The sequence below is a fragment of the Anoplolepis gracilipes genome, chromosome 11 (genome assembly GCF_047496725.1).
Source record: "Anoplolepis gracilipes chromosome 11, ASM4749672v1, whole genome shotgun sequence".
Lineage (NCBI taxonomy): Eukaryota > Metazoa > Arthropoda > Insecta > Hymenoptera > Formicidae > Anoplolepis > Anoplolepis gracilipes.
Window position 1 is genome coordinate 11,352,834 of NC_132980.1, and position 14,887 is coordinate 11,367,720.

The window sequence follows — 14,887 nt, forward strand, 5'->3', positions numbered from 1 at the left end:
ATTTCATATCTTTGCATAGCGAATATACAAAGACATATTTCTTGACATTTGGATAAATTTTCTTCTCGCCATTTTCTGATAAATAACTTTTATTAAAACTTTCTCACTCTTTATCGCAGTTTAAAAATAGCAGTCTGACTTTGTGTTTACTTTTTTAATATTCAAGCTGATGTGTTTGTAAAAAAAAAAAAATGTTTAATTCATTGGCATTTATTCTTATCTCGTAATGTCAACTGATTCATAATCGTTGCCCTCTAATCGAGTTTAACATCGCAGGTTAAAGTTACACATCGGCAAAGGCGTAGAGTCGCAAGTCGCAAGAATCATGGACAAGTCTGACAAAGATTTAAAATCGTTAGTGTTCACCGTCGCGTTAAGTAGAATAATCAAGAATTCTGTAAAGAATGAATTTCGAGATAAATGTTTCGAAGTATTGAATACCGACAACACGTTTGGCGCGCAGACAGCTCTCGCGGCCAAATTGTCATCAATCGTATCTCGACGAGATTCCTCAAGAATGAAAATGATGAAAAATAAGAGTACGAAGGAATTCGAAGAATAATCGACAGATTACAAAGACATTTGTTAATTATAAAGATATATTATCTCTCTCGTTTATTTGCTCTCTCTCTCTCTCTCTCTCTCTCTCTCTCCTTAATAGAGAGACATAATGTAAATATTATGTTCCACATCATATTGCGATATATCGAGAGATGTTGCAGACATTTTTTATTGATAAAACAATAAATAATAAATACATATGTAAAATATAATGGCACGGAATTTAAAAAAGAAAAATAATTGAGTCCGGTGTCACGCGCGCAAAGTTGGCAACATTTATGACAGCTGCGTAAAGTTAGATCAGAGTTAGGATTACGCTAGGTCAGGAGTAGGTGGACAGAGGTAGAAATAAATAAGGTAAGGATAGGTAGACAGACATACATAGGTCGGTGCGGTGGGTGGGCGGCGCAACGGAAGAAGCGTCTTTGATCGCCGAGAGTCCGGAGCGTCGACGAAGGTTAACGCGATCGTGTGCACCCGCGTCTCTCGCGACCGACGCCGACGGTGATGCGGCGCGGAAGAAACGGCCGAGTGACCGGGACGAGGTAGCCGCGTTGGCTGTCCTCGATGTCGCCCTGATAGCTGGAGAAGCACGCAGGGGGCAAATGGGAGATGGACGGATACGGCTCGGGTCCTCGTCGTACATGTAATACGTTTCTCTCCGGCCAGCGGTGAAGTATCCGGCTGACAGAGGTTCTCAAATCAGGAGCGCCGTTCCAGTGGGTATCTTGACGTGTGGCTCTCTCTCTCTCTCTCTCTCTTTCCCCCTCCCCCTAGTCTGTCGATAAAAAGCTCGTTGAACGAGAGTGTGCGGCCCTGTTTGTAGAATGGCATCAATCCGGCGCTTCGCGTCGCGTCGCAATCGCGCCGGCCCATCCTCTTCCCCTCTCGAGTTTTATCTTGGAGCGTGCGCAACATTCGGGCGTTGGATGTGAAAGAAGGAGAGAGAGAGAGAGAGAGATCGCTCGTGACATAATAGCTCCGTTATTTCCCCCGTGCGAGGAGATTTAGTCCACACGCAGTGTGGCGAACAAGAAGAAGGAGAGCGAGCGGGAGCGAGAGAGGGGGAAGCTGCAGAGAGACCCAGCTGTTCTCTCTCGCGGACTTTTGCCGGTGTGTGTGTGCGCGCGCGCGCGCGCGCGCGTGTGTGTGTGTGTCTGTGCGCGCGGGGAGATCCGATATCATTTCTCCTTCCTTTATTCGCGACTTACGTCCGCGATGTAAATATACGCGTCGTCCTCGTATATACTGTCTCGAGTCGCGCGTGTACGCGCGAATAGCGTCCGCTATGCGCTTTATTACGGTGCAGTTTCGCGAGCCGCTAATCATATGGCATATGGTCGTAATGATGATGATTCCGTTTGACGCCAAAAACCGAGGCAGACTTGCCTTAATCTCGAGATATTAAAAGCTTAACTCTCCTTCTACGTGTATGTGTGTTTTGTGTGCGTGCGTGCGTGCGCGCTTTTCGGGTATTGGCACTTTCGCGCGCGCACAGAGACGTCGGTATATAATAGACTCGCCTTCCTTAATACGCTATTCCGTTCGATCCTGAGGGTACGGTTTATACGTCTTAAAGTATCGAATGTATTGTACTATAAAGGTGGAAACATCTCGTGGAATTATTGTCTGACGGAGGGTTCAATCAAACGTGTTTATGTCACACTCTCGTCGTTTGCGAAAAAACGTTGTCCGCAAAAAGAACTGTAGGTTGAATTTTTCAATTGTATTTTTATTTTCGTGCGTTTCTGTGCGTTACAACGTGCGTGATAACGCAACACGCAGTACGCGTATATGGCGAGCCATTGGGAGAAAAAAAGGGTCGCAGCCGGATCTCGTCTCATTCATGAAAAACAGATGTTTCCTGCCCCGCGAACGTACATACGTATACTTGCGGATGTACTCGTCGTGGACGTCGGTGTTATTATTTTCTTGTGTTTTTATCGCTTAAAATTTTATCGGTTAAAATTTTTATCGCCTTTTTATTTTGATCATGATAATCTGTGTATTTGGAAAAAAAAAAAAAAAAAAAAACAATAAAGTAGATTGAGAGGGATTAGTTTTTATCTGATCTCTTTAACAGTTCTGTCACAAAAATAATAATGTTGCCTTTGTTTACAGAAAACTGCAAAAGACACAATGGTTTGGTTGAGAGGAACGTAAAGGCTTGCTGTCACGTGGCACGTGGCAAATCGTGTCTAAAGCCTGGATTCTCCTTCTCCTCGTCCTTGTTTACCAAGAGGCTATAAAAGATGCCTGGACCATCGACACAAGAGAGACCCCGTGCACATAGACTCACAGACATCGAGTCTCAGACAACAAAGGTTGAATGATTTCAATATCTTGTCTAGAGTATCTTTATTTAGTCATAGATCAAATTTGTGGTAGAATTCATGACGCAAAGTACATAGTTGTGTTCAATCAATCATAGATGAATTGTAGAATGTTAAACTGTGAGAGATTTGTCCTCCGATGAAATTTTACCCACAGCAATTTTAGTCACAGCTGGATAGATTTGTATGCGAATACATGTATATCATTCTGTTTAAAAGTTGCATCGCATAAACTCGTCAAATTTCTTGTAAATTTATAAAGATAAAACCAATGTGAGAGGCTCTGTGAGAATAATAAGCTAAGGGATAATAGGCAAATAGGATACCACAGTTATTCCATGTTGTCACAAACCATAAACTTTTTGCGATATCAGTAATGTATCATTTTATTTATGTTTGCGCTGAAGAGGGCCAGAAATTGGCTAAAACGTTCGCATCTTTAATTACGAATTAGAATGTCAGGCACCTAATTTAACTGTAGATTTTAAGAGTGTTTAATTTTGATTTTATATTAAGTGATTATATGCTCACTAATTACAGAACTCGGCTCCTATTTGCCTTTTATCTCTTAGTTTATTAGATATAAAGATAAAATATATCAATGTCATGTCTTTTTGCGAATGGAATTGCAGGGTCTGGGTGGTAATCGGACGGACGATTTCAGCACACCTGTTAGCTCTGGCAGCAATATGAGTAGTATCGCGCGCTTCCCAAAACTCGACGAGTGCGCTCACTTTCATTACGAGCACGTTGAGCTGAGTACTCTAGAGGTAAGATGTTAAAGATGCGCAAGATGTGTAGAGGAAAATGATCTAAGATATGACTCGGCTTTCAGGTATCCATCAATGAAGGATCTACCAATGATTCGGAAAGCTACGCCATTCGAATAACGTCCGGAGATGCATGCTGGACGTTACAGAGATCCTACGACAACTTTGTCATGTTTGACAAGCAACTGCACCGCTGCATATTCGACAGAAAATTTTCCTCCTTAACGAAGCTTCCAGATGTTCGGCCAAAAAATGCCTGTGATATACTAAAAGATTACTTGAGCCGGTTCTCGCAATTGAATCACGAGGGCCTAAACTGCGGTCCGGTGTTGAATTGGTTACAACTTGATAATCGAGGAAGAAGAATCTTGGTACCCGAATCGGATTCCTGTCCTATAAATACTCCGGCCGTCGCCGCGGCATATGCCGTTAGACCTTACACCGCTCAGGCACAAGATGAGATCTCCTTTCAGGTAATTGTTTCAGTCGAAACACTTTTGCTTCGAGTGTTTGTAGTTGGCTAAATTGCGAACCGTATACATTACGAGGACTTGGGCAATGATTGATCGAAGCGTGATTTATGCGACAGGTAGGCGACATGATATCCGTTATAGACATGCCTCCGGCAGGAGAAAGTACATGGTGGCGTGGAAAGCACGGGTTCGCAGTTGGATTTTTTCCAGCCGAATGCGTTGCTGTGATCGGTGACAAGGTACCACGTCACCTGACGGTCTCAACGACAGTCAGATCGAGATTACCAGTGAAGCCCGTGTTGCGAAAGCATGGCAAATTGATCGCCTTCTTCAGATCCTTTATACTAAATCGACCGTCGAGGAGAAGATTGAAGCAATCGGGCATACTGCGGGAGCGCGTATTCGGTTGCGATTTGGGAGAACATTTGCTAAATTCTGGCCAAGATGGTATAAATTTTAATAATATTTTTTAGATTTAGATATTATTATTATTAGATCAACCATGAAAAAGAAGAGAAAAAGATTATTTATTTTTTTGTAGTGCCTACCGTTCTGACGTGCTGCGCGGAATTTATAGAGAAACACGGTCTGGTCGATGGCATATATCGTCTTAGTGGCGTAACGTCCAACATTCAAAAATTGCGAAATGCTTTCGACGAAGATCGGGTTCCGGCATTGCATTCCGACGAGAGTATTCTGCAAGATATCCATTCGGTTGCGTCGCTGTTAAAGATGTACTTTAGAGAATTGCCGAATCCGTTATGCACTTATCAGCTTTACTCTACTTTTGTTAACGCAGTTCAAGCTAGCAGCGACGCTGAAAGATTGAGACGTATGAGAGATGCAGTTAGAAAGTTACCGCCGCCTCATTATAGGTATTTGTTTCATTTCTCACTTTGTCACGTTTTTCTCATTTCGTTAATGTGTATATTTGATATATTTTAAAATTAATCTTTTTCTATGCACACAGAACATTAGAATATCTGATGCGTCATCTGGTAAGAGTAACTGCACGTGGCTCGGAAACAGGTATGACTCCGCGTAACGTGGCCATTGTCTGGGCGCCGAATCTTTTGAGATGCAAGGAACTAGAAGTGGGTGGTGTAGCCGCGCTTCAAGGTGTCGGTGTTCAAGCGGTGGTGACGGAATTTCTAGTCTGCTACGCGGAGCTTATATTCGGGGATGGTCCTGTCGGCAGACCAAAGTCATTGGCGATCACCACATCCGCGCGACTGCTTACATTGGAAGAGGCGCGCAATAGAAGTCTCAGGGGTGAACCCGATTATATAGAAGTAGGAGCAGGTCCGACCGGGTTACCGTTGCGCTATCACACGGTCATAGAGTTGCCTCGCAAGAGAAACGGTTCGAAGCGATCACCTTCGCTAAATTGGAGGGCGTTGTTCGGCAGAGGAGCTGTGGGGAAAACGAGACAAATCGGTACGCCGCCGCAAGTAGAAACAGTGCCAAGTTCCTTGAACTCTCTGCGACGACTGAGACCGGTCAAGAGCGCCGATAGTTTGGACGGCGAGGACGGCTTGGGTCCTCTTTTGGGAGGACCACCTCCTACCAGAACCTGCGGACACAGTCGATCTGTTTCGCATGATTCGTACTTTGATCATTTAGCGGACGCACCCAACGCGCCCTCACCGTTAGATCTCTCAGAGATACAACTCAATTTCGATTTAGAGGAGCGAGAAATGAGAATGTTTTCGGAAGAGGAAGGTGGCGGAGTGGCATCGGTGGAAGCGTCACCGCGTCGCCAAAGAAACGAGAGTAATCAATGCGCTGCCACCACCGGCGGATCCAAGAGAAAACGATCTCGTTTGGAAGAAAGACTGCACTGTGATGTTGAGCTACGTTTCATAGACAGCCAAAGTCCCGATCAGGTAAACTATTTTAAAGCACACTAAACAGTTTTGTTTGATTCAAAACTTTTGCACATTTATGTATTTATATATATGCGTTATGTCTAATCTCGGAAATCTTTCAGGTAATGGTAACGAATGCGGATATACATAGTATCGACACACCGTCTCCGTTACCAACGCCAGGTTATTTACCGTTACTATCGGAAGCGTCTACCCCGTTAACGCCCGCTACGTTGCAAGGCACGTCTCACTCTGCGTCGCCAATAGCCAATAGTCCGAGAATAAGTTTCCGAAGTTTCACTCTGCCATTAGAGATTGGCGATGAGCGCGATGGGAGCAACGCGAATAAGTTGAAGGAAGCTAGCGTGTCATCTTCAGAAAAGCTATCAGACTCTAGCCATAGATTATCGATAAACCTAGAAGACAGAGATAGAGGGTTAAGATCATGCGAAAGGACTATGACGACTTGTGACGGACGTGTAGAATTGCGTGATACAAATGTAACCATGTCACTTTCGGATGTTGAAAATGAAGCTGCGAATCAGTCGAGCGCGGTTGCTTCGATTTTCAACAACACTATGGAGATGACGTCATGTAACAGGTTGTCCTCTCTATGCGGAGAAACGAAATCTAGTGGAATTACTGTATCTCGCAAGGACACAACAGGCGGATCGAGCTCGCTCGAGTCTGTGAAAATCTCGTCCAAGTCGTACGACGAAAAGACGAGCGCAGCGAAGGAACGCGACGACACTACCGATTTACCGGATAATCTTGTCGCTGTAGCCAATTTACCGAGATTGTCGTCATCCAATACGGCCGATCTCGATTCTCCGATGTCGTGCGAGCAAACTCTGCAGGAGCTACAAGAGTCTGGATTTGTAATCTGCGACAACTCCGACAAAGTGTTTACGAATACAGAGAATCCGCGTGTGGCGAACAGCAGCAACGATTCCGGCGATTGGGTAATTATCGGAAGAACGACGACTGGTTCCCTCGCAACGCCAATCAGCGAATCGACTAGTCCCAATGATCCCTTTTCGGAATGTGGCGCACATCCGACGACGTCTCCGGAAAATGATTCCGAAACATTGTTGGAACTTACGTTGACTTCGACCGCCGATGCATTCTGCATCGGAGTCGACAACACGAAGTTGGAAAATCGTGTATCGACACAGGAAAATGAGAGGATGATACTCGATATTACAGATGCAAAGAAGTACATGAAAAATCACAGACACGAGCGAGAAGATTGCGCAAATGATCCGCAAACGAGTTTCAATCTCGTAAACGAGGGTAATCTCGCGGACGACTCCCATTCCCGACTGCGCGATCGAGAAAACGGCAATCGTTACTCGTGCACGATGGCAGACATTGATTCGAATCAGGAGTCTAACGCGAGGGATCAGCAACAACAGGTTCGCGCGTGTTACATCGAAGCTGATAACGCGAATGTATTTGGTACGAATCGGAACGATGTGAGCAGTGAAGAAAAGGAGACGTTCACAGAGACGGAAACTTTTGAAAACTACCATCATCTATCGAGAGATACGAGCGCGCAGCGTTCCCTGCATGCCATAAATCGTCCAAGATTTTCGGACAAATCCGAGGACGATCGGAAGAGGAGCACGGTTTCCATGACGCAGGAAGATCATGACAACGACCATTGTTCAAATAAACTGTCAAACAAGTGCCAAAGTTTCGGATACAATAATACGCAGAAACAGCAGAGTAATACGCAACAAGTACGTAAATGCGCTTCCAAACGTAGCGACGAAGGTCACAAGTGCGTAGCCAGTTTGCAGCAGACTAATCAGATGCAGGATAACATCGAGATGAGAATTCCCTCGGAGAACGCAGCCGAACCCTGCGAGGTCGCGCACGCACCGGAAGGTGCGTCCGAAATGATGGAACGGACATTGGACGCTCCGACCATCCAGAGTACGTCGCCGACCGCTGACGATACGGTGGTTCTGCGAGATACCGCGGCCATCTTGCAGGAATTGGCACTGCAGAGATTATCCGGAGGCGCCGCGCTGGGAAACGCGTCCGCGAGAAGAAGATACGAAAGCGAGACCGCCCGAGATCGCAGGAGCTTCGACTCGGAAATCGGCCGGGAGATTGTCCGAGAGAGAAGGATGAGGCAGGAATTGGACTGCGCGAGGGGCAAATCCGAGGAGTTGCCGTCGCAACATCTGCCGCCCTGTTTGCGAGCTCGTCACGCGAGAGCGACACGCGCGGCGCTGAGTCGATCCCTGGACGAGGCCAAGTTCCATCGAATGACGGGAGAGATTCCGACGTTATCGGTGAAACAAACATCGGAGGAAGCGCAGCATTGCTCGACGCCTAACGTCGGCGGCAGCGGCGCGAGCGCTTCCGACAAGATTCAACTGAGGAATCTTGGCGGTCTAGATCTGGGCGACCCGCAGTGCAGAGAGAGAATCGAAAAGTACAAAGAGGAGAGGAGGATGTTCTTGAGGGACAAGTATCGATCGGAGAGCTTCCGCGGGATTTCGTCCAAGGCGACGGAGGACGACGGCGAGCAGGCGCTGTTGACCAGGTTGAAACAGAGAGCTTCGCGACCTTCTCTTCATTGATGAAAATTTTTCAATTTTGCTCTCTAAAAGTAGTATAAATAAGTTCCAGAGCAAAAGAGTTATGTGTGAGAAATGCAATATTCATTACCTACCTGCATTTTAGAAGAGTGCAAATTATATAGAGAACGGCTATGGAATTACTCAACTGTGTGTGCGATCAAATTCTACAATCTTTCTCTTAATCGTTGTTATATATACATTATTGTTTTTCAAAGCAGCGAATATATAGGGCAACTAATTAGAACGGAACATCGAACAAACATGTATCTAAACGATAGAGATAATTTCGCGCTACTTTACAAATTCCATAACTTGTATATTTTTATTGAATTTATATATCCAACGTATAAGATTGACGCTAAAACTTATTTGTACTACTCACGAATGCGAATGCCGCTGCATTCGACGAATGTTATTTCCGCTTGTTGCGAGCCAATTGAATCGCTTTCACTTGAATCTCATCGGTGCCACTGCGAATGATATCGGCAGTGAATTACGAGGATGATGAGACATAAGTTACTTTGGGATTTATGACTCGTCTTCGCCATTGTTAGCTGAATTGTACGGACGCTTTTAAAGCTGATAATTTATTACAAACTCAAAGATATTCACTTTTATTATTGTTAGAAGTTTTAATAACGGTTCTCTCTTTGTAATTATTATCTCTTTGATTTTTTATATTTACTTGTATTCTTTGTACTGTTATGCTAGAGCGAACATATAATTGGAATGTTTATTGTATGTACCAGAGGATTAACAATCTTGCGAAAGTTCTAATGACATCGATATGCAAAATGTTAGACTCACCTGTTGCTCTCATGCGTTGCGGATATTTAAAGAGTATAGTATTTTTTTTTTTTTTGTTTTTATAGAAAAAAAAATGGAAAAACGTAAATATTTCCTAGAATTTTCAATTCTTTTTTTTTTTTTTTTATATACTTTGTTTTAAAGAAAACTTGTTTCTTTACGAATCACGTAAAATCTGATTCACGTTATCCATTTTATATAGTTTACGAAATAGTTGTGTTTTATTCCATGGGAGAATAATTGTTGATGGAAAAAAAATTTATGCATCGAAAGATCTCTGGTACATACATAAGTTTCAACGCTTATAAATAAAGCGTTTATTCGCGCGTCAATGTTATATTATAATTATGGACTGGTCCATAATGATATCTTTTTTTTTTTCTTTTGGAAATGTTAATATTTTTTTTTCTCGATTAATTAATATGTACAATATATTCGTATAACGAAAACGCGCTTATTGATGAAAGGCTTGCTTAAAAGCAAGATTACTATCGAGACTAAGCAGTTCTCTTAAATATAAGTGCTTATCCTAGGAAGAGCGTATCGCGCGCCGTTGTATGTGGCCTCGCGTTTTTTTAATTATTATTATTATTATTAAGTTTCAATCGCTAAGCAGTAGTTTTGCGTTTAGCTACCTCACCATTCATTTCATTGCTATTACGGACGAAAATGTGACGCCGCGCGACGCTCAGTTACATTTTACAGCTGTATTTATTTTTAATCCAGCGGATTTAATTGCCTTCTCTCCTCTGAAAAAAAGAGAACGAATATTTTTCTTTAGCCGCGGATATTCTTTTTTTTTTTTTTTTAATTTTTTTCCCCAAAGCGAGTACGTTTCTTTAGAGACATGGTTTTTGAGAAAACCGTTTGACAAGACTGGGGCGACAATTTTATCGAGTATGATTTCAGCCGTGCTCTATTATTGCCGTAGACGTTTATTGCGAACAAAATCGCATATTCTAATCTCTGATCTCCCGCAGATACTCGTGGCATTTATAATAGAATTAGAAAGATAAAATCGTGAAATTGTTATTTCGTACAAGGATGTTAAAATTTTTCTTGCGAGCGTATAGAGAATATAATAGAGAAGAGAGAAAAAACAAAAAAAAAAAAAAGAAAAAAAGCGCCGTTATATATTGTTGAAATCGTGATTTTCTCGTTTAACAAACAACGACGCTCCCACCGAGATTTTACTCTATATACTTTTAATTATCAGCGTCGGTGTTTTGCGGCGATAAACCAGAGGTATTAACCGATTATATCTCGAGACACCTTCCTTGCATCGTCCCCTTTTGCATGCTCGTGTACCTTAGCTTGAATATTTCTCGGTCGGATATAATTTTTGTCGTGAGATCGATGCCTAAGAACGGCATGCAAGCACATACGTAGTAGCGCGTATATTTCCGACATTTAATTAATGCATAAAATAAATATATATATATATATATATATGTGTATGTGTGTGTGTGTATATATATATATATATATATATATATATATATATGTATATGTAAATATAAATATACATACACATACATAGTTAGAGATTTTTCAATAGCATCTCTCTTCCCTGGATATATCTTTACCGGATGTAGTTTAATGGCCTAACTCTATACAGAGGTATCGTAGACAACGCTCTTACAAAACCCCTTTACAAACGAGGTACCTAACGACGGAGAGATATACTTGTGTGCACAATATTGACGCGCAACAATAATACATCCGCCAGCGATGTGTATTTTTAATAAGTTGAGATTCTTGCGGTTTTTTCGCGAAATATATTTGTAGAGACTCGGATCCATTATTGACGGCGCAAAGAGAGAGAGAGAGAGAGAAAATAACACGAGATATAAACGAAAGATTTAAGCCATTACGAGTAAAGTTCTCTATAAAAAAAGAAACCAATACACAAAGACTAATTATGTAATATTTAAAGGCTAATATAGTAATCTTGTTTTTGAGTGTAGGCGGCTCACGCCTTTTCGCGGGCTGGGCGTATTTTGTCCCTTTAGTTATAATCGTAATAATTGTTTCCGTTATATGAGAAAGACTACACTGTTTGTCGATTATAATTATAATATATACAAGAGTTGTAAAAAAACGTAAAATAAATATAAATGCTGTAAACACTAAAAGGAAAGAGAGAGATATGTTACATAGACATTTCCAAATATATCCTTCAAATGCATCAATAAATAATTAAAGACTAAAATTAAAAAAGTATTAAAACTGACATATTAATTTGTTTTTTTCGGAAAATTCCAAGCTCTTTAAAAAATTCAAATTTAAAATTTATTATATTTACACAGAGATATTTATTAGAGATTCTTCTCTGTCGGATTGTATGGCAATTTTGATGATATTGTTTCCAACTTTGAGCAAATGTTACTTTTAGTTAAGCGGAATCAATCTGTTCGCAAAACCGACGTAATTAAAAAAAAAAAAAAAAAAAAATCCCAAAGATATCATTGTTATTTAGATTTTAAAGAACTGTTGATCTTTAAGAATTCTCCAATTTAGTTTAACATACATATTAACCGAACGATAAATACATAAATCATAAGCTTTCATCGAATAACAATAATAAGCGTACATGAAACTCGCTGGAATAAAAAATGCGACATTTAATTGCTGCGAGATAGAGACGAATTTAGGAGTGGGTTTAGGTTTCGGGGTACTTTTCTGAAATAATTCGAGCGTAATGGCAATATGTGTTTCTTTACTTTTTCAAACTGGGTGTTAAGCCGGTCTGTTCGCTCCCATTGAGCCTCGATTGCCTTCGAGCGGGTTCATCTCGAGTCCCGCGACAAGTCCGTCTCTCGACACGTAAAGGACCTTTAGTCTTTACTTCTTTAAACGCCGGTGATGGAGTGGACGGGGGTGCCACTCGACCGGCGCTGCGACGGAAGAGGGACGAGTTCGCCTTTATATCGTAGAACGAGAGGCACTCGAGAGGCCAGGAAGCGCCTAAGGTGAGGGCAACTCCGTGACTATCGTCGAATCTACCGCGGCAATTATTTTTAAACACGCGGCGGAGATAGGGATCTCTCGCGCCAAGTACCGAGAAAGAGAAAGAGATTGCGCGTCTTTATTTTAAGTAAATAGCTCGATCACGCGCTACTGCTACCGGCAGACAATCGGTTGATATACCAACTCTCGGGTTTGAAAAATTGTCGATAAGAAATAGCGGAGATAACGGCATTTTTTTCCCCGACGAGCGCTTTCATCCCCCTCGCTTTCGCCGCCTCGCCCTCGCCCTCTTCTCGCCTCTCGCCACTCGCGTTTCACGCTCGCTCCTTTCCACGGGCGCGCTTTCACGGTGCGCAAATCGAATCAGAACGCCCCCGCAGGGTCGACGACAATGTTATTTGTTAGCGGAAGCGTCGTAGTAACCGGAGGTTGAAACGAGGCCAGATTGCCGCTATGATCGAGTTAAACGGCACGTGGGCAGTAAAACGCCGCCGTTGTCTCCGCAACGAACGTATCCTACTACCCCCTTTCCTTCTCCCTCTCGTGCTCGTGCATGTATTTTTTTCTCTCCGTCCGATCTTCGTTTCGCGAATCTGCAATTAAGCAGGAATTTTTCGTCGCGTAAAAAAAAAAAAAAAAAAAGAAAAAAAAGAAAAAAAAAAAAAGAAAACGAGAGAAGAGAAGTCAAACGCGCGCGGCCAACGATTGAAAACTCTCGTCGCGCGCGCGTCCAGGTTGACGGCTGAAGGTTTTAGGCGGCTTTATCTCGGCGAGATCGTTGGAGAGCCGCGGATTGACACGCGGCGACGTCTTGACAGCTTGTTAGGCTAACAGTTTACCCTCGTGCACCTCCCTCCCTCCCTCTGCGCGATTCGTTTTCCCCTCCTTTAGCCCACTTTGAAGCGGATTAAATTAATCTTACGCAGATATTTCACCCCTCTCCCCTTCCCGAGGCTATTCGATAAATCGTCGCGCTTCTCGATCGAACGATTTGCATCGATCAAAGTGCATATGTGCCGCCGAATCGTTTACCATCGTAGGATGATAGAGGTACCTTTGCCTATATGTTACACATTCACGAGGCTACATTTCGGGCTACATCGATAGCCGAACCCCGGTGACTGAAAATAATGAAAGTAATGGGAACACGCCCACTGCATTTAGCCCGCCGAACTAAAGCGCGCCCGTACCCCCTTGTCGCCAGTATCAACCCCTTCCACACGGAGGATCCCATACTGTGTGTATGCCGGTTCTCGGCGCCTTGTTCGCTCTCCTGGCGCTTTCTCTCTCCTCGTCCTCGTCCTCTACACTCTCTCTATATTGGCCATTGTACCTGCCACTTCATTGTCCTTTATTTCATTATTTTCGCCGCATTCCTCTCCCGTCCCCCAGGCACGATAGGCGCGCGAATTCTCCCCCTTTATTTACGCACCGTAATAATAGACGTCTTAACGGAATCTAATAAACGTCATAAATGGCCCCCGTGATCTCATTAGTTTACAAGCTTACCTGGCTAGTCGACCGGTGCCTTTCTTCCTCTCCAAATAACATGATAGTATCTTCCTGCCTGCGGCGCATCAAAGGCCGACTCTCCTCCCCCTCGCTCGCGCAGTTTATTCTAAAAGCAGCACGCGAGCGTGCGCGTTTCATTTACGAAAATTATAAGCACGACAAGCCGATCGCATTCCGAAGCGATATATATTTTCCTCCAAAGTCCACAAACGTTTTGCGCAGAAAATATCAATATATCAACATCGATATACAAACTCGTTTTTCCTCTCTCTTCCCTTTACCCTTGTCGAAAAATAAATCTCCCATCGGTCGTCGTCATCATCGTCGTCCTCGTCCTCGTCGTCGTCGTCGTCGAGGCCACGGTTCCGATGCGCGCATCTATATCCGATGTATATCCGAGAATGTAGCCCGTGATTTCGTCCCGATAACACGATTACGATATCCTCTCCTCGTCCTCTTTCCGCGTCCCCTTCCCCGGCCGCGAGAAGGGAAACGCGCGGTGATGGGGAAGGGGGGGTGGAACAACCGGGAGGAGCGAGCGGGGGAGGAAAGCGCGGTACCGGCGCCACCCTCTCTCTCTCTCTCCATACGCATCCCGCTGTCCCCGACAGCCGAGAGAGAGTAGCTTCGCTCGCTCTGATCCCTCGCAATTACTTCCCATTATCTGGGTATTAGGATTCACCCCAACTGGAAGCACGACGTGCCCCTATGCCGCTTATACAACGAGACATGCGGCGCGCGCGCGCGCGCGCCCGCGCCCGCGCTCGTGCTCGTGCTCGTTGGAAAATCCTACCATCCGCGCTCCGCTGCAATATCGTATCTTTTCTTAACAGGTGTACCTGCTCTTCGATCTAATGTCCCGGCAACAGGTAGCAAAAACAGGACGCGATCGTTATTATCGCGGTAATTATAATCGTGCTGTGAAATTGCGCGTAATGTCTCTGAATGATATCTGATATTAGCTAATCTCGAGGATAACAATTACTCATACAGACGTGT

General features: G+C 43.6%; 1 protein-coding gene across 8 annotated transcripts; it reads left to right on the forward strand.

Annotated features, from left to right (window-relative positions):
* Positions 1-681: 681 nt before the first annotated feature.
* Positions 682-11,546, forward strand: Cdgapr (GTPase-activating protein CdGAPr). 8 transcript variants are annotated; one of them, XM_072902096.1, is made up of 8 exons: positions 682-918; positions 2,683-2,885; positions 3,527-3,664; positions 3,730-4,137; positions 4,254-4,584; positions 4,679-5,012; positions 5,108-6,023; positions 6,128-11,546. In XM_072902096.1, the coding sequence occupies exons 2-8, from the start codon at positions 2,814-2,816 to the stop codon at positions 8,597-8,599; spliced, it is 4,671 nt and encodes a 1,556-aa protein (XP_072758197.1). In that variant the 5' UTR covers positions 682-918; positions 2,683-2,813; the 3' UTR covers positions 8,600-11,546. The 8 variants fall into 8 exon arrangements, with proteins under 8 accessions (XP_072758197.1, XP_072758191.1, XP_072758195.1 ...); XM_072902090.1 differs by lacking the exon at positions 682-918 and adding an exon at positions 944-1,280; XM_072902094.1 differs by lacking the exon at positions 682-918 and adding an exon at positions 1,346-1,674.
* The last annotated feature ends 3,341 nt before the right edge of the window (positions 11,547-14,887 follow it).